Raw genomic sequence first — 27,729 nt, 5'->3', positions numbered from 1 at the left:
TGATATCTTCACTGTTCAGTACTGAGCCCCTCTATGTAAACCAGGCAGAAAAACATAGATAAATCTCAAGCAAAGTCACTAAAGTCAAAGAAAATGAGGAAACTTCTGCACAACTTCTGCTCTCTCCTCACCTTCACCCCAAACTGAATTAGACCTACCTTACACTCAAACTCGGCCTCACATTCACCTCATAGTTGATCAGGTGAGGAGTGAGCTTAGGAGAATATCAGGAAGTCAGCAGGACCGGATGGAATCAGCCCCAGACTGCTCAGAGATTGTGCGGACCAGCTTTGTCAGGTGGTCCTGCACTTCTTTAACCTGAGCTTGTGTCTGGAGAGGGTTCCTGATCTGTGGAAGACGTCATGTGTGGTTCCAGTGCCGAAGATCTCACATCTCAGGGAGCCTAACCACTATAGACCTGTGGCTCTGACTTCTCATCTGATGAAGACCATGGAGAGGCTTATCCTGTATCATCTCCGTCCTGTGGTGGGCCCAGTGCTGGACCCCCTGCAGTTTGCCTACCAGCCCGGTATTGGGGTGGAGGATGCTGTCATCTATCTGCAGCATCGATGTCTCTCTCACCTAGAGCAAGCAAGAAACACTGTGAGGGTCATATTTTTTTACTTCTCCAGTGCTTTCAATACCATCCAGCCTGCTCTGCTGAGAGGGAAGTTGGAGGGAGCAGGAGTGGACAATCAATTGACGACATGGATATCCTCACCAACTACCTCACCAACAGACCACAGTATGTGAGGTTCCACGACTGTGTGTCTGATGTGGTGGTCTGCAGCACTGGGGCACCACAGGGCACGGTCCTCTCACCCTTTTTGTTTAGTCTCTATACGTCAGACTTTAGGTACAATTCGGACCACTGCCATCTTCACAAGTTCTCGGATGATACGGCAATTATTGGATGCGTATCTGACGAAATGATGAGGAATATAAGGGTGTCATCAGTGACTTTGTTGGCTGATGTGAGACCAATGCTCTACAAGTAAATATCAACAAGACGAAGGAGATGGTTATTGACCTTGGTAGGAAGTCACCCCCTATAGTTCTGGTGAACATCCAGGGAAAAAACGTTGAGACAGTGGACTCTTACAAGTACCTGGGTGTCCACCTCAACAAAAGGATGGACTGGACTACGAATACAGATGCACTGTATAAGAAGGGCCAGAGTCGACTCCACCTATTGAGAAGGCTAAGGTCCTTCGGTGTCTGTAGGACTCTGTCTAGAACATTCTATGACACGGTGGTAGCATCTTCCTTTTTTTATGGAGTGGTTTGTTGGGGGGGGGGTTGGTTGTACTGAAAGGGACAGAAACAGGATCGACAAACTGGTACGGAGGTCAAGCTCTGTGCTGGGTTGTCCTCTGGAGTCTGTGGCTATGGTGGGTGAGAGGAGGATGTTATCAAAGCTGACAGCTATCATATAAAACCCCCTCCACCCTCTGCATGGAACTGTGGAGGGCCTGAATAGCTCCTTCAGTCAAAGACTTATACATCCGCGCTGCAGGACAGAGCGCTTTCGTAGGTCCTTCATTCCGACTGCAGTTAGATTGTATAATAAATTGTGAAAATTGTAGTTATCTTTAAATGGATAATTCAACTACATAGCCATTGCTAATATGTATTCTAGTATAAATTCTATTTTTACCCTTTCCTGTAATGAGCAGCAGTAATGTGAAAATTTCCTAATTGTGGGATCAATAAAGTTTTATCTATCTATAGCGCTAAATCATCATCCATGGCTGACTGTGATAGTAATACAGCAGCGCCGCCTAGTGGTGATCAGGATAAAGATCAAAGATAAACGAGTGTTGAGCAGATAAACTCTAGAGATAGTGAGCACCATGGATTGATTTACTACAATCATTTACTTACTTTCCCTAAAATGATGGAGCATGACAAAAATAAATTGTTGAGTTTTAAGGACATCTTCACGCAGATATTTGGTGTGGATTTTACAAGCTTAAAATTCTCAAAACAAAAAAAGATACAGCAAAATAAACTAGTTTTTGGCCTGATTTGTAGTGTGGATTTTACTGCATTTCTTGTGTTATTATATATCACTCAGTGCTCAATTTGGTGTGTGGGGGGGGGGTTTCACACAAAACCTTCTTAAGGCTATGTGCGCACGCTGGGTATTTGCCTGCAATTACGCTGCGATCTGCACCGCAGCGTAACTGCATGCGTCCTGCGTCCCCAGCACAATCTATGAAGATTATGCAGGAGAAGTGCGCACGTGGCGTATTAGAGCGCAGCGCTTCGGCTGCTGCCCAAAGCGCGCGTTCTAAGAAGTGACATGTCACTTCTATCCTGCGCTCTGCATGCAGCTCCTGCTCTGTCTATGGCAGGAGCTGCACTCAGAGCGCATTGAATCGGCTTTTTTTTATTTCCATTACGGACTCTTTCTGCAGCGATTTGAAGTGCACGTGTGCTGTTCAAATCGCTGCAGAAATTTCTGCAGGACAGAACGCTACGTGCGCACATAGCCTAACTGTCTTGCAGCTTCTTTCTACACCCTAAACGAAGCAGCACTGTGTGCACTATAGGGATAAGAAATCAATCACAAACAAACGATCCTAAGGCCCCGTGCGCACACTGCGTTTTTACTGCAGAACTGGTGCAGTTTTTTTTCATAAGCTTCATGCAGTCCTTCCCCAGCAAAGTCTATGAGAAATCCAAAATGTTGTGCGCACGTTCCTTCTTTTATCCTTACAGGTTTTGCTGCAGGAAAAAAGAAGCAGCATGTCACTTCTTTTCTGCAGGTGCCTGCGTTTTCCCGTGTTTTGCCAATGACAATGTTAAAAAAACGCAGAGACAAAACCGCACCAAACCGTGGTAAAGCCGCATGCGGGTTTTTTTATGCGTTTTTTGGCTAGAGGTGCGTTTTTTGCTGAAGAAACATAACTTTTGTGTACGCACAGGGCCTTAATGTAGATTTAGGAGCAGCATCTACAACACAATTTAAAACTCTGCAAGTCTGTCCTAAGGTCAGTTTTTTCTGAGGCCACACAGCCCCATGGCGGACGCGCCTCTAAGGCAGTCCCGTGGTGGATGCCCACGCCCGCCCCTGACGTAGCCCCCTCGGCGGACGCCCACCCCTGACGTAGACCCACGGCAGACGCCCATGTCGCGGGCGGGGAGGGGACGCTGAGCTCACCCACTGCTCGGGTCCGGCTGCTGCTGCTGCTCGGTGGCTCGAGCGGTGGGCCGGATCCCGGGGACTCGAGCGGCGCTCCTCGCCCGTGAGTGAAAAGGGGAATGGTTTTGGGGATTTATTGTCCGTGACGCCACCCACGGTTGTTGTGAGGTTGTGACACCACCGCTGCTCCGGACGGGGATCCCGGGAGCGATGACAGGGAGCAGCTTGGATGTTGTTTTTCCCCTCCGTGGGTAGGGGGGTTGGTTGTCCCGGGGCCCGGTGAGGGTTATTGATGGCAGGCGGGTTACGGGGCCTGTTGACGTGCATGGTCGTGGGGGCAGCGCGGTGCCGCACGGCACGGTGGTACTCACTCAGCCAACGATGAATGCAAAGTCTCCGGTAAAACAAACGGCTGGATGGACAGGTCCCACAGGCAGCTGTGGTGGTTTTCCCCTGACCCAGTTGAGTAGTGTAAGTCCTTTCCTGCCCCTTCGTGTACGCTCCTCCTGCGCTCCGGTTTCCAACTGGCTCCCCGGTTCGGTACCGGTGGGCCACCGCCCAACCCCGGCTACCTACGGTTCCACCAAGACTGTCTTCCCGGCTCCCACAGACGGCCACTACCGTCTGCCTCACTGGCTACACGAGGGACCTAGGCTCCAGTCTGCGTCTGCCTCTCTGCAGCCCTCCTCTCTCTTCCTCTGCCTGGACTTGTCTGAACTTGTTTCCTGCCTCAGGCCAGCTAGACTCCTCGGTGGGCGTGTCTATCTGCTTAACTCTGCCCACCTGGTGTGTCTGACTGAACCCAAGGGAAGAAATCAGGTCTCACTGGGGATGACTGCTGTGAACTGCTGGGGGTGGGGGTGTGTTGTTACCTGTGGCCCCTGGGTTGTCCAGGGCGCCACACCCACCCCTGACGTAGCCCCACGCAGACGCCCACCCCTGACGTAGCCCCACGGCAGACGCCCACCCCTGACGTAGCCCCACGGCAGACGCCCACCCCTGACGTAGCCCCACGGCAGACGCCCACCCCTGATGCAACCCCCATGGCAGACGCCCAAAGGCCCATGACGGACACACACGTGTGCCCCTGACGTAGCCCCATGGCGGACATCCCCCTTGACGCAACCCCCATGGTGGACGCCCACCCCTGACGCAATTCCCATGGTGGACACCACGCGCGCACCTGACAGCCCTAGGGCGGATGCCCGAAGCCCTGACGTACAATCAATAATTCTCTAACATAGTGATTATATAATAGAAAAGAACATAGATTTAAATTATATGACAATGAAATAAAAGATGAGATAAAAAAAAATGAGACTGCCAGAAGACGAGCGGACAGGACCGTGCAGAGGGCGCAGACATTGCTTTCGCCTCAAGACGCTTCTTCCCATATCTTCTTCTCCTACAGTTTTCCCGCGCTTTGTTGCTAGGAGACGCTCCGTGGTGTCGCGTTGCACTCTGGTCGATATAGTTAGTTCAGTCGAACATCAACTACAGTTCCCGGCATGCTCGGCGAGGAGGGCTGCGCGCCGCAGCTCGCAGTCCCAAGAGCTGCCGGGAACTGTGGTTCTTGTGCTGGGCTCAGTCACTGCTGGTTGCACTCAGAAAACTACACTTCCCGGGAGTCTGTGCGGCGGCCGAGCCCCAGTCTGGAGTGGCACACGCTAACAGCTGCTCAGAACCATGCCGCGGGCCCGGAGGAGTGCAGCGGCCACGAAGAAGGGCAGCGCCAGCCGCGGTGAGAGCCGGGAACTGCGAGCGCCCAGTACGGGGAGTGTGTGGGGCAGGGCGGCGCTAACACTGTATGCTTCACTGGTAACAGGTGTTACACCTGAGCTTGCGAGACCCTCAATGACCCCGACAGCAGAAGCCCCTCGTCCTCTGACAAGAGAAGCCCCCCTGTCAGTGGAGCCAGTATGGGGCGGCTTAGGGGGGTACAGAGAGCTGTAGCCCAGGGGTATGGCTGTGGTGGGGGGGGTCACCTTCTAGGATTGTGTACTTCATTAATGCGGGGTCTCTGCATTCCTGTCCTCCCTGTGACCTCTTGTTTGTACCCATCCCCCACCACAGGGTCGCTGAGGCAAGAGCTGCTGCAGCTGAAGGTGTCTGATAAACTGAACCTGAGCAAAGGTACCGCAGCTTGTACCACCCCTGCGGTGCCTGGGGGCTGCCCGCCATCTGTCCCCACCCCCGCAGTGCATGGGGCTGCCCGCCATCTGTCCCCACCCCTGCGGTGCATGGGGCTGCCTGCCATCTGTCACCACCCCTGCGGTGCATGGGGCTGCCCGCCATCTGTCACCACCCCTGCAGTGCATGGGGCTGCCCGCCATCTGTCACCACCCCTGCGGTGCATGGGGGCTGCCTGCCATCTGTCACCACCCCTGCGGTGCATGGGGCTGCCCGCCATCTGTCCCCACCCCTGCAGTGCATGGGGGCTGCCCGCCATCTGTCACCACCCCCGCAGTGCATGGGGCTGCCCGCCATCTGTCCCCACCCCTGCAGTGCATGGGGCTGCCCGCCATCTGTCCCCACCCCTGCAGTGCATGGGGCTGCCCGCCATCTGTCACCACCCCCGCAGTGCATGGGGGCTGCCCGCCATCTGTCACCACCCCCGCAGTGCATGGGGGCTGCCCGCCATCTGTCACCACACCCGCAGTGCATGGGGCTGCCCGCCATCTGTCCCCACCCCTGCAGTGCATGGGGCTGCCCGCCATCTGTCACCACCCCCGCAGTGCCTGGGGGCTGCCCGCCATCTGTCGCCACCCCTGGGGGCTGCCCGCCGTCTGTCGCCACCCCTGCGGTGCCTGGGGGCTGCCCGCCGTCTGTCGCCACCCCTGCGGTGCCTGGGGGCTGCCCGCCGTCTGTCGCCACCCCTGCGGTGCCTGGGGGCTGCCCGCCGTCTGTCGCCACCCCTGCGGTGCCTGGGGGCTGCCCTGCCGTCTGTCGCCACCCCTGCGGTGCCTGGGGGCTGCCCTGCCGTCTGTCGCCACCCCTGCGGTGCCTGGGGGCTGCCCTGCCGTCTGTCGCCACCCCTGCGGTGCCTGGGGGCTGCCCTGCCGTCTGTCGCCACCCCTGCGGTGCCTGGGGGCTGCCCTGCCGTCTGTCGCCACCCCTGCGGTGCCTGGGGGCTGCCCTGCCGTCTGTCGCCACCCCTGCGGTGCCTGGGGGCTGCCCTGCCGTCTGTCGCCACCCCTGCGGTGCCTGGGGGCTGCCCTGCCGTCTGTCGCCACCCCTGCGGTGCCTGGGGGCTGCCCTGCCGTCTGTCGCCACCACCTGTGTCATCCCACTGCCTTCTGTCTTTGCATCCAGTATCCGATCGGAGCAGCGTCGGCATATGATTGCATTGTTAGGTCTTGCAGCCGTGTCTCCATTGTTTCACTCCCCACGTGTGGCGTCCTTGGAACACATTGACTGTTACTTTGGAGCTGCAGTTGTGGCGCCTCCGGACACAAGTTTTCCTAACATGCACCCTAATATCGGGAGGTACAGGGGGCCCCTGCAGGATCTGGCCACATTTTGCCTGAAGACCTTCCTGCTGTAAATAGTCACCAAATAGTGTTTTGCAGCATTTTAATAACTTTGGGGGAGATAGTATTAATATTGGATGAGCAGCCGCAGCCGGGCGCAGTTTGTACTGTAGTTTACCCCAGTTATAGCCATAAGTTCAATAAATCCGTCAGGCCGATAGTAGCCCCGCCCCTTCTATATCCATCCACTTCTCAGAAGTGGCGCAAAGCTTTAATAGAATTGTACCCTTTGGGTTTTTAGTTCCTCTCCATATGAGACCTATGCTTACTGCCAGTGAATTATCTACATCCAGAGGTTAAAAATCTCTCCTGACCTCGTCCTGCTCACAGCTGAAGATTTGTTACTATGTATCATTAGGTCCAGTACAGAAGAGGATTGACCAGTATTGATACATTGTAGCAGCCGCTCAGCTGTGTGAGCAGGACCAGAATGTTCCCATTTTCTGTCTGAGCGGGTGGTGAGTGACACATGAGCTATTGATTGTTCCCTAGAGCTGCACACATTGCTCTGCAGGGTTCCTGCATACAGACTGCTGTCTGTACTGATCCCCCGGGTGCGGCCGTGCTTCCAGAATAACCACCTGCTATTATGGGAAGGCTTCAGTGACCTCCGCTCAGGTCGTGGGCCCGTGTGCCTCTGCAGAGAGGTCACGAGGTTCATATGACGCCTGCAGCTCGGATCAGGCTCGGGGCGAATCATCTGCAAACATGGATATTAAAGAAACAGCGCACCTGAAATAACAGCTGATGCCAGAGTCCAGCCCGTCACTGACTTGCAGCAGTGTGGGGGAGGGGGGCTCTGTGTTGGGCACCCCTCATGTTTGTAGCTTTGCATGTACACATTTCATATCAGTCCTGATATTATTTCCTACATTTTCAGGATCTCGGGCCGGCACACGGGCAGACTCCGAGGCCAGCGAGGATGAAGGTGCCAGTGATATCCTCAGTCACTGCAGCAGCACCAGTGAGTGTGTTAGTGTGGCGGAGGATGGGTCAGGTGAGTGTGCAGGTCCAGCCTTACACACAGCGTACTCTGGCTCACAGCGTGAAATATAATGGATTATAACCCCCATCAGGCAGTGACGCGCAGGATTTGCTGTCGGCTCAGGAGCAGCGAGAAGACAAGCTGAAGGAAGACATCGACAATCTTACTGATAAGAGGTGAGGTGTCGGGACTGTAGTGCAGGGGGGCGTCTGGGCTCTCGTGTCTCCTAATCACTATTATTTCCTTGCAGCGTAAAAACCAGAGTGACGGCCCTGGGCAGCCTGAGGCTCGCTCTGTCCTCTCAGGTCCTCAGCGATTTTCTGGCAGAGAGAAGAGTCACCCTGACCGATGCCTTGGAACGTTGTCTGAAAAAAGGTAATAACTCCAAGGTGTAGTGAAATTCTGAGAACGCCACCTACCCGAAACTAGAGAGAAGCAGTGACATCACTGAGAATGCCGCCTGTCCATCACTAGAGATCAGCGGTGACATCACTGAGAATGCCGCCTGTCCATCACTAGAGATCAGCGGTGACATCACTGAGAATGCCGCCTATCCATCACTAGAGATCAGCGGTGACATCACTGAGAATGCCGCCTATCCATCACTAGAGATCAGCGGTGACATCACTGAGAATGCCGCCTGTCCATCACTAGAGATCAGCGGTGACATCACTGAGAATGCCACCTATCCATCACTAGAGATCAGCGGTGACATCACTGAGAATGCCGCCTATCCATCACTAGAGATCAGCGGTGACATCACTGAGAATGCCGCCTATCCATCACTAGAGATCAGCGGTGACATCACTGAGAATACCGCCTATCCATCACCAGAGATCAGCGGTGACATCACTGAGAATGCTGCCTATCCATCACTAGAGATCAGCGGTGACATCACTGAGAATGCTGCCTATCCATCACCAGAGATCAGCGGTGACATCACTGAGAATGCTGCCTATCCATCACTAGAGATCAGCGGTGACATCACTGAGAATGCCGCCTATCCATCACTAGAGATCAGCGGTGACATCACTGAGAATGCCGCCTATCCATCACTAGAGATCAGCGGTGACATCACTGAGAATGCCGCCTATCCATCACTAGAGATCAGCGGTGACATCACTGAGAATGCCGCCTATCCATCACTAGAGATCAGCGGTGACATCACTGAGAATGCCGCCTATCCATCACCAGAGATCAGCGGTGACATCACTGAGAATGCCGCCTATCCATCACCAGAGATCAGCGGTGACATCACTGAGAATGCCGCCTATCCATCACCAGAGATCAGCGGTGACATCACTGAGAATGCCGTCTATCCATCACTAGAGATCAGCGGTGACATCACTGAGAATGCCGCCTATCCATCACTAGAGATCAGCGGTGACATCACTGAGAATGCCGCCTATCCATCACTAGAGATCAGGGGTGACATCACTGAGAATGCCGCCTATCCATCACTAGAGATCAGCGGTGACATCACTGAGAATGCCGCCTATCCATCACCAGAGATCAGCGGTGACATCACTGAGAATGCCGCCTATCCATCACTAGAGATCAGCGGTGACATCACTGAGAATGCCGCCTATCCATCACTAGAGATCAGCGGTGACATCACTGAGAATGCCGCCTGTCCATCACTAGAGATCAGCGGTGACATCACTGAGAATGCCGCCTGTCCATCACTAGAGATCAGCGGTGACCTTGTGCTCTTTGTAACCCTTTCCTGTCTGCTTTCCTTGTAGGGAAGGATGAGGAGCAGTCTCTGGCAGCCGCTGTACTCTCTCTTCTATGTGTACAGCTGGGTTCTGGTTCGGAGGGGGAAGATGTCTTCCATTGTATGAAACCTATCCTCGTCAGCATCCTGACTGACTCCAGCGCTGGGGTGGCGGCTCGGCAGGGTGTAAGTAGGGGACCAGGTTTTGGTGAACATTACGTACCCAGATATGCAGTTCCTCATCGCTCTCTTCCTCCTTGCAGTGCGCCTCTGCCCTTGGCCTATGCTGCTTTATCGCTGCTGCGGATGTGGAGGTACATCATTCGTCTTTTATATATATATATATAACACACTACTACAGGGTTGAAGGGGTTAAGTAAAATTGCGGGTTCTCAAGATGCATACAGCTTAGATAATAATGAGAATCTAAGCCCAGTGCCCTTGTTTGCCCCCTTCATTTTGAAGTTCAGTGGGGTTCTGCTATTTCGGGTGATATGTCGGTCCCTTGGGGCCCGATCTCACGCTGCTTGTATGCACTTATTAAAATGATGTGACTGGAAGGCGCTGCGTCTCTTCCAGGATCTGGTCTCATGTCTGAGCGTCCTAGAGGGAATCTTAACTGTACTGTACGCCGAGAACAATGGGACCCCGCCATCACACCAAGCCCTAGTCTGTGCGGCCATGCAGTCCTGGGCATTGCTGCTAACCATCTGTCCTGCCAGCCGGATTCAGAAGACACTGGAGAGGTGAGTGGCAACAATGGGCACAGACAAGAAGATATTACACATCCCATATATAGTGGTATTGCGCATGGGGGTATAACCTGGGTATCTCCTGTGTATATGTGTATGTATGTGTATATGTATGTATATGTGTGTGTGTATAGATATATAGACATACATACACATTTTTTTATATATATATATATATATATATATATATATATATATATTACCAGGGCATCTCATTAGTCACGGCCAAAAGTGCTGGCACCCTTGCAGTTGTTCCAGACAAATATTGCAATTACACATGTTTTGTCATACACATGTTTTATTTCCTTTGTATCTCATATGAACAACAAAAAAAGGCAAATTGGACATTTCACACACAACCCCAAAAATGATCCAGACAAAATTGTTGGTACCTTTCCAAAACTGTGGGTAAACAACTGTTTCATGCATGTGATGCTCGTTCAAACTCATCTGTGGCAAGTAACAGCTGTGGGCAATATGAAAATCGCACCTGAAACCAGATAGAAAGGGGAGAAGTTGAATCAATCTTTGCATTGTGTCTGTGTGCGCCACACTAAGCATGGAGAACAGAAAGAGGAAAAGAGAACTGTGGACTTGGAAAAACAAAATTGTTGAAAAATATCAAGTCTCAAGGTTACCAGTCCATCGGCAGAGATTTTGATGATCCTTTGACTACGGTGTGCAACATAATCAAGTATATAACCCATGGCACTGTAGCTAATCTCCCTAGACGTGGATGGCAGAGAAAAATTGATAAAAGGTTGCAACGCAGAATAATCCAAATGGTGGATAAGCAGTCCCACTCAAGTTCCAAAGAAATTCAAGTGGTCCTGCAGGCTCAGGGTACGTCAGTATCAGCACAAACTATCCATCAGAGATGAATCACTATGGAGGACTCCACTGCTGACAGAGACATAGAACAGCTAGACTGCAGTTTGTCAATATGTACGTGGGTAAGCAGAAATCCTTCTGGGAAAGCATCTTTTGAACAGATGAGACCAAGGTAGAGCTTTTTGGTAAAGAACATCATTCTACTGTTTACCGAAAATGGAATGAGGCCTACAAAGAAAAGATCATAGCACCTACAGTCAAATATGGTGGAGGTCAGAGATGTTTTGTGGTTGTTTTGCTGCCTCTAGCACTGGGGGCTTTCACTGTGTGCGCGCGCAAGGCTTCATGAAATCTGAAGATTACCAAAGGATTTTGGGTTGCAATATAGTGCCCAGTGTCAGAAAGCTGGGTTTGCATCCTAGGTCATGGGTCGTCCAGCAGGACAATGACCCCCCAAATATACTTCAAGAAGCCCCCAAAAATGAATGAAACAAAGCTCTGGAGAGTTCTGAAGTGGCAGCAATGAGTCCGGATCTGTTGGGGAAAAGACACCTTCAAGTATGAGAGACCTGGAGAAGTTTATAAAGAAGAGTCCGAGATTCCAGGTGAGAGGAGTAAGAAGCTTGTGGACGGTTATAGGAAGCGATTGATTGCAGTTACTTGTTTGAAAGGGTAAAGGGTGTGCAACCAGATATTAAGGCGAGGGGACAACAATTGTCTGGCCGATATTGATTTTTTTTTTTTTGTGTGTTTAAACAATACACAATTATCATGTGTATAACAAAACGTGTAATTGCAATAATTTTCTGGGAGAAATGTTTCATTTTCTGGAACAATGTCAAGGGTGCTAAAACTATTGGCCATGACTAATTGTGTATGTGTTCAGCTGATATAACCTGGGGCTCTGCAGGCCACTTTTTTTTTTTTTATTTAAAATTTACTAAGATACAATTGAAGTGGAGACTTTCAGGTTTAATTAAAGGCGTTGAACAAAAATATCCTGTGAAACATTTAGAAATTGCAGCCATTTTTTCTGCAAAGTCTCCTCATTTCAGGGGCTCAAAAGTAATTGGACAAATTAACTTTACCATAAATTGTTCACTTTTAATACTTTGTAGAGAATCCTTTGCAGCAATGACGGCCTGAAGTCTGGAAGATATGGACGTGACCATCGCTGGTTTCCTCCTGTGTGAGGCTTTGCCGCCTTTGCTGCAGCGACTTCAGTTGTTGCTGTTTCTGGGTCTCTTCATTAAGTTTTGTCGTAATCATGTGAGATGCAGCTCAATGGGATGAGATCTGGTGATGACTCGGCCATTGCAGAATATTCCTCTTCTTTGCTTTCGCAGGATGTTTTGGGTCATTGTCCATCTGTCTGTGAAGCGCCATCCAAACAACCTTGCTGCATTTGATTGAATCAGCAGAAAGTCTCCCCCTGTGCACTTCAGAATTCATCTGGCTGCTTCTGTCTTCAGTCACATCAATAACCACTAGTGCCCCAGGGCCATTGGAAGCCCTGCATGCCCGGCCATCACACCACCTCCACCATGTGTTACAGAGGACGTGCTGTGGACCTTGAGCTGTTCCAAGCCTCCTCCAGACTTTTTTCTTCCCATTTATTCTGGTGCAGGTTGACCTTAGTCTCATCTGTCCTCTTCTGCTTTTCAAGAACTAGGTGGCTTCTATAAATTATCTTGGGCAAAGTCTAATCTGGCCATTCTACTTTTAAGGCTGGTTAATGGTTTGCACCTTGTGGTGACCCCTCTGTATTTGCTCTCATGAAGTCTTCTCTTTATGGAGGACTTAGATACTGAAACACAGACTGCCTGGAGATAGTTCTTCACTTGGGTGGATGTTATGAAGGTTTTTCTTCACCATGGAAAGGATTATGCGACCATCCACCACTGTTCTCTTCTGTGGATGCCTTGGCCTTTTTGAGTTCCCAAACTCACCCTTTTATTTACCAAATTGTTGCTTTAGCCACTCCTAACATTTCTGCCATCATTCTGATGGATTTCATCTTCTTTTTTTTCTAGCCTATTGATGGCCTGTTTTTCTTCCTTTCACCACATGTGGGTTCACAGCAACAACTTCCAAATGCAAATGCCGCACCTGGAATCAGCTCCAGACCTTTTACCGGATTAATTAGTGGTGGATTAATGAGGGAATAGCCCATGCAACCCGTTAAAGAGCTTTTGAGATAAATGTCTAATTGGTCCCTTGAAAGAGGCGGCTACATATTAAAGCTGTAATTCCTAAACCCTTACTACAATACAATTAGGTTGTGAATACCCTTGAATTAAAGCTAAGCGTCTGCATTTTAAGCCAATATTGATTATATACTGGGATCTTGAATATGTTTTGGTAAACAGCTAAATGCCAAAACTTGTCACTGTCCAAATATCTCTGGACCTAACTGTATATATACAATAGCAATCCATTAGGCTCGAAACATATTCTCAAATGGAGGAAACCACGGAAAAAACCAATAGGAATGAACCGTGGAAAGAGATGCAAACCACAGGCAGCATTCAAAGACAGGAGGACAAAGGTGGCTAGTATGCAGAAAATAACAAGTATTTATTAAATGGTGAACACATCATTACAAGAAAGTATCGTGGAGAAGGTAGAAAGGCATGACATCAAGCTGGCACAATGAATTGCACAAAGATTGTTAATACACAAAGATACATACAAAAGGCTGCACGAGTAGCTAGGATGATAAAAAACAGTAACAGCATAAATACGTATTCAATCCAAAAACATACCCAGTGCAGCCTATTTGTCAAAGAGTAACAAAATAAAGTGCCAGCGGTGCAGAGGACAGAGGTCTGGATACCCCCCTAGGAAGGGTAACGCGCGTTTCGCGTGTAAGAGGTAGCACGCTTCATCAGACCGTGAGTGAACCTAGCTGTATATATAGCAGGTATAACCTGGGTATCTCCTGTATATATTTGTACAGTTGGTATGTTGTCATCTATATTGTGATGACGATATAATCCTGGCATGTTATGCTATTGTAATATATGTGATTTTTCTTCCCGTCTCGCAGTCATCTTCCCCGCCTGTCCGAGGTTCTGGCCTGTGAGAGCGTCAGTCTCCGTATCGCTGCCGGCGAGTCGCTCGCTCTTCTGTATGAGCTGGCCCGTGATCTGGATGTAGGTCGCTTCTGTTGGGCTGCGTACATGGCAGAACATATGTCAGACCCGTGAATCTCATGATCTCCCTGTATTCCCACAGGAGGATTTTTATTCGGAGGACACGGATGCTCTCTGTGTGATGCTAAAGCAATTAGCCACTGACAGCAACAAATATCGAGCGAAGACCGACCGCAGGAAACAGCGCTCCATCTTTCGGGACGTCCTTCACTACATAGAGGTAAGCTGCCGTATATAAGAGGAGCGGACGGTCAGTATAACTGCGGAGTGCCAGGACATGGAATCACCCTTGTAAAGGACCTCACAGATTATTGTGCTGTGGATTCTTGGACTTCTATGTAAAGTTTAGCATGATTAGAAAGCTTTCTTCCTCCACAGAGCAGCGAGAACCAAGCGGAGACCATAAAGTTTGGTCTGGAAGTGATGTACGTGGACAGCTGGGCGCGCCGGAGGACGTACAGCCTATTTAAAGATCTACTGGGCTCAGGGGTGCGCCATCACCTGCAGGTAAACCCCTGACCACTGAGAAGTGGCACCTGCCCGCTGCCCACACACACTACCCCTAACCCTGCTCTTATGCGTCTCCTCCCAGTACAACGAGGTTCTGCGAGACATCTTCTCTTTGGGAGCCCCATTGGTCCTGGATGCCGCAGCAATCAAAGCCAGTAAAATCTCAAGAATGGAAAAGGTAACACCTCCTGGATGACCCATCCATAGCCACATACAACACATCACTCGTCTAAAGGGTGCTTTTACACGCTGCGACATCGCTAACGATATATCGTCGGGGTCACGTTGTTAGTGATGCACATCCGGCGTCATTAGCGACATCGCAGCGTGTGACACCTAGGAGCGACGATCAATGATCGCAAAAACGTCAATCGTTGACACGTCGCTCCTTTTCATAATATCGTTGGTGGTGCATGCCGCTGGTTGTTCGTCGTTCCTGCGGCAGCACACATCGCTATGTGTGACACTGCAGGAATGACGAACATCTCCTTACCTGCCTCCACTGGCAATGAGGAAGGAGGTGGGCGGCATGTTCCGGACGCTCATCTCCTCCCCTCCTCTATTGGGCGGCGGCTTAGTGACGCTGCTGTGACGCCAAACAAACCTCCCCCTTAAAGGAGAGATTGTTCGGTGTCTCCAACGACATCGCTAAGCAGGTATGTGCGTTTGACGCTGCCGTAGCGATATTGTTCGCTACAGCAGCGATCACCCCCATGACGAAACAGCGATGTTGCAGCATGTAAAGCACTCTTTACTGTGTAGTGAAACGTTCTGTGATTCATATACAATGCAACAGGTCAATACCTCTCCTTGCTGTCAGTGAATGGAAATACTTCTGCACAGCTAGAAGACAAAACTCAGTCTGGACAGTCAGCTGAGAGTTTTACAATGTAGTAGTGTAGGTTACAGCGATCTTCTTTCAGGTCTTTACAGGAGATACATTTGTTATAAGACATTGCCTACATCTTTTATATAGTAGGAAACTCACAGCAAAAAGTAGGTCAGATGTGGTTTCAGCTCTTGCATCAAACCAACCATTTTTCCATTCAATGATGGTATGCAGAAATCTTGGACATGGGGAGGGCTTGAAACCCAGGCGATGAGAGAGCTGCAGAACTTGTCATTTATCAGGATTAAAGTGATCTTCTGTTAAAGGGAACCGGTGACCAGGTTTTTCCCTTATAAGCTGCGGACACCACCAGTAAGCCCTTATATACAGTATTCTGGAATGCGAAATGGAATGTGAAACACCTTAATAATACCCCAGTGTGCGGTCCGGTCCGATGAGTGTCGCTGCTATCTGGCGGTCCGGCGCCTCCTCTCTTTTTGCGCTCTCCGTCCTCCTTCCCAGCCTCGTGCATGATGCATACTGCGTCATTCACAGAGAGGTCTCCATTGTGTTCCTGCGCATGCGCACTTTGATCAGCCCAACTGAGGGCAGCGCAAACTACTGTAACGCGCAGGCGCGAGAAAAGGTGAAAGACCACCCGAACATGCGCACTACAATATTTTTATCTGCCCACAGCCGGGCAGATCAAAATGCGCAGGAGCACAATGGAGGCCTCTCTGTGAATGATGCAGGATGCGTCATGCACACGGGGCTGAGCAGTAAGATGGTGAATGTAGCAAAGAGGAAGTGCTAAACCTGCAAGCAGCAACACCATCAGAGCGGACCGCCGGTAGGTGAGTATTGTAAAGGTGTTTTTGTTTTGTTTTTTTACATTATACAAAGCAGCCTAAGCTCTTATATATAACACTAGAAGGCGGCCCGATTCTACGCATCGGGTATTCTAGAATTTACGTATTGTGTAGTTCATGTATGATTTTTGTTCTCATATATATATATATATATATATATATATATATATATATATATATATATATATATATATATATATATATATATAGATATATATAGATAGATAGATGTTGTTGTCTGTAGTTACCAAGTGTTTGTGTAGGGCGCTGTACATGTTCTGGGTGTTGTCTGGGTGTGGCGGGGGGTGAGAGCGGTGTTATGTGTGTTGCGTTGTTTGTGGAGCGCTGTGTGTGTTGCGCGGTTTGTGTGGGTGTGGTGTGTTTTGGTGGGAGGTATGTTTTGTGCAATGTGTGTGTTGTGCGGTATGTGCGTATATTTATGTATGCCGCGATGTTTGTGTGTTGTGTGTGTGTGTGGCGTTGTCTGTGTGTGTGGGTGTCTGTGTATGGCGGCGTTTGTGGTTCCCAGTGTGTGTGGTGTGTTGTGTGTGTTGGGGGGAGGTGTGCACCCCCATCGTGCTCCATCCCCCATGCTGCGCACCCCCATCGTGCTCCATCCCCGATGCTGCGCACCCCCCATCGTGCTCCATCCCCCATGCTGCGCACTCCCCATCGTGCTCCATCCCCCATGCTGCGCACTCCCCATCGTGCTCCATCCTCCATGCTGCTGCGCACTCCCCATTGTGCTCCATCCCCCATCGTGCTCCATCCCCCATCGTGCTCCATCCCCCATGCTGCCCACCCCCCATCGTGCTCCATCCCCCATGCTGCGCATTCCCCATCGTGCTCCATCCCCCATGCTGCGCACTCCCCATCGTGCTCCATCCTCCATGCTGCGCACTCCCCATCGTGCTCCATCCCCCATGCTGCCCACCCCCCATCGTGCTCCATCCCCCATGCTGCTCATTCCCCATCGTGCTCCATCCCCCATGCTGCGCACTCCCCATCGTGCTCCATCCCCCATGCTGCGCACTCCCCATCGTGCTCCATCCCCCATGCTGCGCACTCCCCATCGTGCTCCATCCCCCATGCTGCGCACCCCCCATCGTGCTACATCCCCCATGCTGCGCACCCCATCGTGCTCCATCCTCCATGCTGCGCACTCCCCATCGTGCTCCATCCTCCATGCTGCGCACTCCCCATCGTGCTCCATCCTCCATGCTGCGCACTCCCCATCGTGCTCCATCCCCCATGCTGCGCACCCCCCATCGTGCTACATCTCCCATGCTGCGCACTCCCCATCGTGCTACATCCCCCATGCTGCGCACCCCATCGTGCTCCATCCCCCATGCAATAATAGTTCTCCTATTATACTCAGAAAGGAGTATAATAGGAGGACTATAATAGGAGTAGTCGTCCTGGGGGGGAGAGGAGTATAATGCCGGCTCCCTGCACATGTGTACCGGGAGCCGGTGTACGCTGATAACTATGATACACATCGGGTAACTAAGGGACCTTAGTTACCCGATGTGTATAATGGTTACCAGCGTTCACCGGCTCCGTCACGATCCCAGCAGCGCAAGGTTATGTCTGGCGATGCGTGCGGAGGGCCAGGGCGAGTGGCCAATCCATGCGGATGGCGGGGCCAGGCCGAGGCGAGCGACCAATCCGTGGGGTTGGGGGGGGCGAGGCGAGCGGCCAATCCGTGCGGGGGGGGGCGGGGCCATGGCGAGCCCAGCGGCCAATCAGCTTTGTGTCACCGTAAGGACACAATTTTGGAGCAAGACACAGACAGAATAAGGCAATTATATATATATAGATTCTAGAATGCTGTATATAAAGGCTCAATGGTGCTGGCCGCAGCTCAAATCTGCTGGTTACTAGTGATGAGCGAGTACTAAAAAGCTCGGGTGCTCGAAGCTCGGGCCGAGCCTCCCAAGATACTAGTGTACTCGGCCCGAGCACCGAGCCCAATGTTATCCTATGGGAGACCCGAGTATTTTTGTGAAATGACCACCGGCAGCATGTAGAAACCCTAAAAATGGCACAAAAGTCTCCGAAGAGTGCTCAAATGACATGGCAACAGCATGGGGAAGACCCCTTGAAGCATTTATCACTCAAAAGTCACAGCTGTGAACAATTTTGTCCGCGTTTTACGCCATTTTTACGGACTCACCAGAAAACCTTCCAAAATGACACCAAAATGATTTTTCATGGCGGAAATGTTAAGGGCACATACCCAATAGTGAGATAGAGCTAATGTATGTTACTTTTTGAGATCAATACATGAAAGATTTTACGTAAAACATTGTGTGGCACTCCGATGTCCCTGAGAAGAGACGTACATAAAGGCCTCTGAGTCTAATGTGCCCATTTTGAGGAACTGAGTCTTTGTAGTATTTTCCTTTGCCAGGGCAGTCCAAAATTGTGAGGTTCACCAATGCCCCTGCATACAGACGTGCATGATGGCCTGTAAACCTGAAGTGCCCATTGTAAGGAAGTGGGTCTATTGTAGTATAGCTCTTAGGCAGGGCAGCCAAAAATTGGGAGGCTCCACGTTGTCCCTGGATAGAGATGTGCATGAGGGCCTGTAAACCTGAAGTGTCCATTGTCAGGAAGTGGGTCTTTTGTAGTATAGTCCTTTGGCAGGGCAGCCAAAAATTGGGAGGCTCCACGTTGTCCCTGCATAGAGACGTGCATGAGGGCCTCAAAACATTGTTCCCATTGCAAAGGAGCGGGTCTCCTGTCGTTGTAATGTCCATTCTGCAAAGAATGGGCGAAAAAATTTACCACTGGGGGTATACCTGAAACAAAGGCCTAACTCTTGTAACGGTCATCATGGTGGCGCATGAGGAGAAGGAGGAGCAGTCCAGCGATTATCCAAAGTCCAGAAGTGTGTACCCATGGGTGACTGGAGGTACATGGCAAATTCCCGTTACAAACTTTAAATTCCGCTCTCATTTGCTGGTGGTGTGGTGAAGTCTGGCCCAATCCAACCCTTGTTCATCTTGATCAGAGTCAGCCTGTCAGCATTTTCAGTTGACAGGCGGGTGCGTTTATCTGTAATGATTCCACCTGCGGCACTAAAAACACGCTCTGACAAAACGCTAGCGGCAGGGCAGGCCAGGACTTCCAAGGCGTAGAGAGCCAATTCATGCCACGTGTCCACCTTGGATACCCAATAATTGTAAGGCACAGAGGAATGTCGGAGTACAGTTGTTCGATCTGCAAGGTACTCCTTGAGCATCTGGGCAAACTTAGGATTTCTTGTGGCACTACTCCGCACCTCAGGGGCTGTGGTACGTGAGGGGCTGAGAAAACTGTCCCACATCTTAAAGACTGTTCCCCTACCTCTGGCGGATTGGACTTGTGCCTCTCTCGGCTGTACGCCTTGGTTGTCCACTGATTCCTGACCTATGCTGCTAGCGTTTTGTGAGGGGAATGCTTTGCCTACTTCCGTGACTATGGCCTTCCGGAACTGCTGCATTTTGGTTGACCTCTCCGCCTCGGGAATAAGAGACATAAAGTTCTCCTTGTAGCGTGGGTCTAACAGTGTTACCAACCAGTAATGATTGTCGGCCAAGATGTTCTTAACGCGAGGGTCACGAGACAGGCAGCTTACCATAAAGTCAGCCATGTGCGCCAGACTCTTAACAGCCAGGACTTCAGTAACCTGACCAACACGTTGACTGAACATGCTGTCCTCCTCCTCCTCCTCCTCATCTACCCTGTCCTCTGGCCAGCCACGCTGAACCGAGGATATGACTGGTGTGCATGTGATATCCTCAATTTGGCCGGAGATTTGCTCCATGTCTTCATCCTCCTCCTCGTCATAGTCCTCCACTGTACGTTGTGATGAGACGAGGCTGGGCTGTGTGTTATCACCCACACCCACTACTGTTTCTTGCTGCAACTCATCGCGCTCCGCCTGCAATGCATCATGTTTGGTTTTGAGCAGAGACCGTTTTAGAAGGCAGAGTAGCGGTATGGTGACGCTAATAATGGCGTCATCACCACTCACCATCTTGGTGGAGTCCTCAAAGTTTTGGAGGATGGTACATAGGTCGGACATCCATCTCCACTCCTCAGGTGTTATGTGTGGAGTTTGACCCATTTCCCGACGGTTTAGGTGATGCAGGTACTCAACAACTGCCCTCTTCTGCTCACATATCCTGACCAACATGTGCAGAGTTAAATTCCAACGCGTGGGGACATCTCACACCAGTCTGTGAGCCGGAAGATGCAAACTGCGCTGAAAGCCGGCAAGGCCGGCTGAAGCAGTAGGTGACTTTCGAAAATGTGCAGACAGGCGGCGAACTTTTACCAGCAGATCAGACAGCTCTGGGTATGACTTTAGAAACCGCTGAACCACGAGGTTGAGCACATGGGCCACGCATGGAACATGTGTCAGCTGGCCTCGCCTCAAAGCCGCCACCAGGTTCCGGCCATTGTCACACACGACCTTTCCTGGCTTTAGGTTCAGAGGTGTGAGCCAGTGATCTGCCTGCTGTTTCAGAGCTGTCCACAGCTCTTCTGCATTGTGGGGTTTGTCACCTATGCAGATTAGCTTCAGCACAGCCTGTTGCCGCTTCGCCGAGGCAGTGCTGCAGTGCTTCCAGCTTGGGACTGGTGTGGAGGGTACAGTGGATGAGGATGCGCAGGAGGAGGAGGAGGCTGAAGAGCATGACATTCCGGAGCTGTAGAGTGTGGGTGAAACCCTGACTGAGGTAGGGCCTGCAAACCTGGGTGTGGGAAGGACGTGTTCCGTCCCTCGCTCAGACTGGGTCCCAGCTTCCACAATATTAACCCAGTGTGCCGTCAACGAGATGTAGCGGCCTTGCCCACAAGCACTTGTCCACGTGTCTGTGGTTAGGTGGACTTTGGGTGAAACAGCGTTGTTCAGGGCACGTGTGATGTTTTGTGACACGTGGTTATGCAACGCGGGGACGGCACACCGGGAGAAATAGTGGCGGCTGGGGACCGAGTAACGTGGGACAGCTGCCGCCATCAGGTCGCGGAATGCTTCTGTCTCCACCAGCCTAAAAGGCAACATTTCCAGCGCAAGCAGTCGCGAAATGTTAGCATTTAGAACTGTGGCATGTGGGGTGTTGGCAGTGTATTTGCGCCTGCGTTCAAAGGTTTGCTGAATGGATAACTGAACGCTGCGCTGGGACAAGGACGTGCTTGATGATGGTGTTATTTCTGCGTAGGCAACTGCAGGTGCAGGACCGGAGGAGGCTTGTTCGCAGGCAGCATGGACAGGGGATTGGCTCGCATGCACAACCAGCGAAGACGTAGCAGTGACATTAGCAAGCACTGCTCCTCGACTCTGTTGTACTTCCCACAAAGTCGGGTGCTTGGCTGACATGTGCCTGATCATGCTGGTGGTGGTCAGGCTGCTAGTTTTGGTACCCCTGCTGATGCTGGCACGGCAGGTGTTGCAAATGGCCTTTTTAGAATCATCTGGATCCAACTTAACAAACTGCCAGACTCGGGAAGACCTAACATTTGTACAGGCACCTTGTGTCGTGTTGTTGTTCCGGGGAACGGTTGCCTGACTTCTGCCTGGAGCCACCACCCTGCTTCTTACTGCCTGTTGGGATGCTACGCCTCCCTCCCCCTGTGCACTGCTGTCCTCGCTCTGCATATCCTCCTGCCAGGTTGGGTCAGTTACTGGATTATCCACCACGTCGTCTTCCTCTTCCGCACCCTGCTCCTCCTCCTGACTTCCTGACAATTGTGTCTCATCATCGTCCACCCCTTGTTGAGACACGTTGCCAACTTCGTGAGAACGTGGCTGCTCAAATATTTGGCCATCTGTACATACGATCTCCTCATGACCCACTTCAACATGAGCTGGCGAGAGGCCAGAATGTGCGAATGGAAACGTGAACAGCTCTTCCGAGTGTCCAAGTGTGGGATCATTAATGTCCGAGGACGTGTACTCAGCCTTGTGGTAGGAAGGAGGATCAGGTTCTGAAATGTGCGGTGCAGTATCACGGCTACTGACACTTGACCGTGTGGAAGACAGAGTGTTTGTGGTGGTGCCAATCTGACTGGAAGCATTATCCGCTATCCAACTAACAACCTGTTGACACTGGTCTTGGTTCAAGAGCGGTGTACTGCTGCGGTCCCCAAGAATTTGGGACAGGACGTGCGAGCGACTAAATGTGGCCCTTTGTTGTGGCAAAATTAGAGCTTGCCCACGACCTCGGCCTCTGCCTGCACCACCATCACGTCCACTTCCTTGTTCCTTGCCAACGCCCTTGCGCATTTTGCAATGCTGTGCTGACGTGTATTCACTAGACTTGGGCGTTATATCAAAGTTTGTGCAAATCGTGCACCTGTACGCTGCCACCGACAGGCACACACGTGCGGTTTTTAAATGCAAGCACGGACGCACTAAGAACCTAACACAGGTTTTAGGAGCAAAAATTAATGACGAGAACTCTGACACTATCAGCCACTGCTGACTGACGTGTATTATACACTACACTTGTGCGTTATATAATAGTTTGGTAAAAACGCACACAAGTGCACCTGTACGCTGCCACCGACAGGCACACACGTGCGGTTTTTAAATGCAAGCACAGACGCACTAAGAACCTAACAGGTTTTTAGGAGCGACAATTGCTGAGAAGTCTGACACTATCAGGACTGTTTTAGACTGTGTACACCAGCCCCAGATATGATGAAGGCTGGTATACGGTCACCACTAGGAATGGCTATATACCCTGCCTGCCTGCCTGCCTGTATACTGCTACAATAGTCCTGACAAGGACTCTTTTGGTCACTAGCCTGTATTCCAACCTGGCTATACCCTGCCTGTATACAGCAACAATAGTCCTGAGAAGGACTCTGCTACTGTACTCCGACCTGGCTATACCCTGCCTGCCTGTATACAACTAGAATAGTCCTGAGAAGGACTTTTGGTCACACTGTTTGCAGCCCTGCTACGGAAATAGCTATAAAGGGCCGCAAACCTTTCCCTGAAGCAGCGACCCTCTCCCTGCACTGACTGTCTGGATAGCTGTGAGCAGAGCACAGCGCGCCTGCCGGTATAAAGGCTCGGTCACGCTGTGCAGGCCGGCCAATCACTGCAATTCCACAACTAACAGGGCTGTGGCATTGCAGTGGTCTGCCAGCCAATCCCTGCATGAGGGCTGGCTCTCAAAAGAGCGCCAACATGCAGAAATGAAGACCACGAGTACAGCACGAGTATCGCGAGATTACTCGGTCCCCGCCGAGTAGACCGAGTACAGTGATACTCGTGCGAGTACCGAGTAGTTACAAGCATGCTCGCTCATCACTACTGGTTACCTTTCATGCTTATCCTATACTGATCCTGTCATGTTGTATACTCTATTCACATCCAGAGCTGCATTCACAATTCTGCTAGTTTTGTAGAAACTCATATCTCACTCCTGCCCCCTGCTGGCTCACTTTCTGCTGATGAGCAGCTGTATATACAGTATGGCTGGTCCACCCCACCCGATCTTCTTAGCCGCTTCCAGTGCAGTACAGACCCCGGCTGTGCTTGTGTCCGGATATTTAACCTCATTTCTTCTTTTTATTTCTTTCCTCAGCACATGGTGAATTCTGCTGCCTTCAAAGCCAGAACTAAAGCTCGGAACCGGGTCCGGGACAAGCGGGCGGACGTTTTATAAACAGCCGCTGATGCTCCAGGAGTCGCCCGCTTCCCACTGACTGCTTTATATATTTAATATCCTCTTGTGGTCGGAGTGATCATCTGCAGCCCAGAGCGTTGCTCCTTTTCTGGGTGAGGCAGAAGAGGATAGACGCTGCTGTGCTCGCGATGGCCGGGACTTTTTATAAAGACTCATATTTTTAGATTGATCGGTGTAATGAGTGCACAGGGCAGGAGCCCCGTCTGGCCGGAGCGCGGTCCTCACCAAGGTGCTTTATACGACTCGCTGCATCCACTGCAGAACGCCGACCGGAACGAACGCTAAAATATAAAGACATGGAAGGCGGTAAAGGGAACATGCTGCTTTTTAACACTATGGGTTGTCTCCTGCCGACGCTGCATGAGTGGAAGATTAATAAGCTTTTTAGAAGTTTTAGGAGTTGGTTTTAGCCAAAATCTGTAGATCTTTGGGAGAGAGGTGAAGGCCATACAGACTCATGATATCTGAGCTGCTTCCAGGAAGAGTGGATGCTGCTATCACCAAGGACCTAGGGGTTAATCATCTACCCTTCCCCTCCCCCCCCCATGAAATGAGTGTAGTGGGAGCTGCTTGAATGGTTACTTTTCTCATAGCCCTTCCTTTTAGAACATTTGCAGATGAATGGGAATAAGAGGAAGCTCATCCAAATTTTGCAAAAGTCAAAACATTAAGGTTTAATTTCACAACTGTGCTCTATTATGATTATATGCTAGAGGTATATTGTGGTGGGGGGTGGCTGGGAAATCATTAGGTTACATCTAGAAGGTATTGTACTCCAGAGCTGCGCTCACTATTCTGCTGGTGGTCACTGTGCCTAAAGAGACTTCCTGACACAGATGTGAACTTTTCACTGAGGTTAGCCTTTGGGCATATCTGTGAATTCTATATTTTGGCACATCTACAGTACCAGCAGTATAGTGAGTGCAAATGATGAGCGAGCACTACCATGCTCGAGTGCTCAGTATGAGCAAGTTGGATGCTCAGATGGCCGCAACTCGAGCACCCTAGTATAATGGAAGTCAATGAGGGAAATCTTTCGGAAAAATGCTTCAGTCTCCCATTGACTTCCATTATATTAGTGTTCTCAAGTCGTGCCCATCCAAACATCCAATTGCTCGTACTGCGCACTCGAGCATGGTAGTCCTCGCTCATCACTAGTGAGTGCAGCGCTGGGGTATAATACAGGATGTAACTCTGCATCAGTAATGTATGTACACAATGACTGCGCCTGCTGAATAGTGAGTGCAGCTCTGAGGTATAATACAGCATGTAAGGCTAAGTTCACACATCAGTTTTTTTTCCTGTCTGGCCGAATCTGGCTCAAAAACCTATGCAACGGATGCGGCGAAAAAAAACGGATGCGTTCCATAAGTTTTTCCATGCGGCCCGTCCGTTTTTTGCCGGATCCGGTTTGATACTGAGCATGCGCAGTTCAAAAAACAGCGGCTGGATGTGAGTTTTCCCGGCATCCATAGGCTTGCATTGTAAATGGTGCCGGATCCGGCACGATGCGTTTTTTTTCACGTTTTATCCGGCCGCCGCATCGGCTAAATATGCTGCATACGGCAAAAAACAGACGCAACGCAAGGCCATGTTGCACAATCTGGCGCTAATGCAAGTCTATGGGGGGAAAAACCGGATGCGGCGACAGCTGTTGCCGCATCCGGATTTTCAGAAAAGCGCCGGATTGTGCCGCACAGCAAAAACCTGTTCTGTGAACATACCTTAAGTCAGAATCAGTATTGTATGTACGCAATGATTGCACCAGCAAAATACTTAGTGCAGCTCTGGGGTATAATATAGGTTGTAACTCAGGATTAGTAATGTAGCTACATAGTGACTGCACCAACCGCATAGTGAGTGCAGCTCTGGAGTATAATACAGGATGTAACAGAGGATCAGTACTTTATGGACACATTGACTGCACCAACTGAATAGTGAGTGCAGCTCTGGAGTATAATATAGGATGTAACACTCAGGATCAGAACAGGATTAAAAATGTATGTACACAGTGACTGCAACAGCAGAATAGTGAGTGCAGCTCTGGAGTATAATACAGGATGTAACTCAGGATTTGTAATACAATGTATGTAAACAGTGAATGCAGCAGCAGAATAGTGAGTGCAGCAGTGGAGGATAATACAGGATGTAGCTAAGGAGAATATATCCATACATTTGGTGCTTGCTGGTGTCCATGGCCTCGTCTGTTCTCAGCAGTGGTGGTTGTGAGCGCTGGCATTTTTGTTATGACTTACCAAACACCCTTAAGTCTCTTTTTTTTTACTGATATTAGACCACAATATCATATTTAATATTGCAGGCTGCAGACAGTAACTTTTTTTTTTGAAAACTAATATTTATTTTTGTAAAGAGAAGTAAGGGACTTTGTTCTTGTCACTTTCCAGCCTCCGATGCGGTCTGATCATAGATCGATGGCCGCTCTGCCCCATCATGGCTTCCTCGGTCTGCAGCGGTCATTACTGGGATGATTTCATGGTATTAGAGTAATGCTGCTCCATCCTCCACCAGCGCAGTCTGGATTTCCTACATAGAGATTTCCCCTTAAAACAAAATCTTGGTTTTTTATATTGAGCACTTGGTTGACAACCAATATGGCTGCCGTATCACCAGCCCCCGCAGGGTCCTGAATGGACACATTGCATCTTTTTAAGAGTAATAACAAACTAGACAAGGTCTTAATTTCGGGACTGGAGGTAAGCTGAAGATGGCGAGATTTGTTGTCACCCATGAACAGAAATGACGAATCTGACGACACAGGGATTCTTAGTTCCTGGGTATTTTAAGGGGAAATCACTGTGACTCCTCTGTCTTCACGGCAGTGCCTGGGGATGCGGCTATGCACAGCGCCCTCCCCTGTCTCATTGTATAATGGCTACATTTTCAGATTTATTTATCTGCAGATTTTATACGGTCAGTTTTAATAATATTTTTGACCACAGATGTCAGATAATAAAGATTAAAAAATCTAAAGGCTGTCGTCTTCTGGGGAAACTATGATATGAAGATACATATGAACTACAGGTCTCAGCAGGTGTCTCGCTGCTGATTCATCACGGATTTCACATGCGGATTTTCCATTTTATCAATGAGGGCCAAAGATCCATAGCGTATCCGCCACGTGTGAACCCACTCCTTAGTGGGGGTGTCCACAATTAAGAAAACATTGCTACCCCTGACCATGGGTTTTATGTGATATTGCAGCTCTGCGCCATTCACTTCCATGGGGCTGAGGTGCAATACCAGACGCAACCAGTGCTTAGGGGGTGGCACTGTCTTTGAATGAAAGCCTCCTTCTTTTACTGATGGAGCCACAAAAGGCTACAGAAAAAAAATAACAAATCCAGAGAATCAATCTTCATAAATAGTCTTCTTTATTAGGTCCATTGAGTAAGGTGTAGTCGAAAAAAAAAGGGCCCATCTGCACTCTCCCTTTGCTCCGAGTGCTGTATGGATTTTTCACAAATGCAATCATACAGTAAATATTCATGTGAACAAGCCCTAACTGGGAGTGGGGAAACCTTGCCCACCGGCTGCACCACTCCTCGTCCTCAGTAATCGCTATAAGTGAGGCTCCCGCTGGACATAGATGTAACCCGCCTCCGTCGTCCGCACACGTTTATAATGTGGCTTATACACGGGACGAGCCCGGCCTAGTATACACCTCCGCAGGCCACTCGTATACCGTTGTCGCTAT

The 27,729-nt window shown here is 50.2% G+C and overlaps 1 protein-coding gene across 2 annotated transcripts; it reads left to right on the top strand.

The window, feature by feature from the left end:
• Positions 1-4,761: 4,761 nt before the first annotated feature.
• IFRD2 (interferon related developmental regulator 2) lies at positions 4,762-27,120 on the top strand. Of its 2 annotated transcripts, XM_075321675.1 has the most exons (13): positions 4,762-4,889; positions 5,222-5,281; positions 7,559-7,675; positions 7,755-7,839; positions 7,914-8,038; positions 9,409-9,566; positions 9,644-9,694; positions 9,960-10,126; positions 14,013-14,118; positions 14,201-14,338; positions 14,497-14,625; positions 14,711-14,806; positions 23,913-27,120. In XM_075321675.1, exons 1-13 carry the CDS (start codon positions 4,835-4,837, stop codon positions 23,991-23,993), a joined length of 1,368 nt encoding a protein of 455 aa, XP_075177790.1. In that variant the 5' UTR covers positions 4,762-4,834; the 3' UTR covers positions 23,994-27,120. The 2 variants fall into 2 exon arrangements, with proteins under 2 accessions (XP_075177790.1, XP_075177791.1); XM_075321676.1 differs by lacking the exon at positions 5,222-5,281 and having other exon boundaries at positions 4,763-4,889; positions 23,913-27,118.
• Positions 27,121-27,729: the final 609 nt, after the last annotated feature.

This window comes from Anomaloglossus baeobatrachus, chromosome 8 (assembly GCF_048569485.1).
Source record: "Anomaloglossus baeobatrachus isolate aAnoBae1 chromosome 8, aAnoBae1.hap1, whole genome shotgun sequence".
Taxonomy (NCBI): Eukaryota; Metazoa; Chordata; class Amphibia; order Anura; family Aromobatidae; genus Anomaloglossus; species Anomaloglossus baeobatrachus.
Note: the sequence above shows the minus strand (reverse complement) of the source record. Positions and strands in the feature narration are given on the sequence as shown.

Excerpts from the sequence above, each read along its gene's own strand:
- IFRD2 (XM_075321675.1), top strand. The coding sequence starts at position 4,835 with ATGCCGCGGGCCCGGAGGAGTGCAGCGGCCACGAAGAAGGGCAGCGCC. Across the intron at positions 7,840-7,913 it reads GACAATCTTACTGATAAGAG|CGTAAAAACCAGAGTGACGG; the intron begins GTGAGGTGTCGG and ends ATTTCCTTGCAG. Across the intron at positions 14,119-14,200 it reads AGCTGGCCCGTGATCTGGAT|GAGGATTTTTATTCGGAGGA; the intron begins GTAGGTCGCTTC and ends GTATTCCCACAG.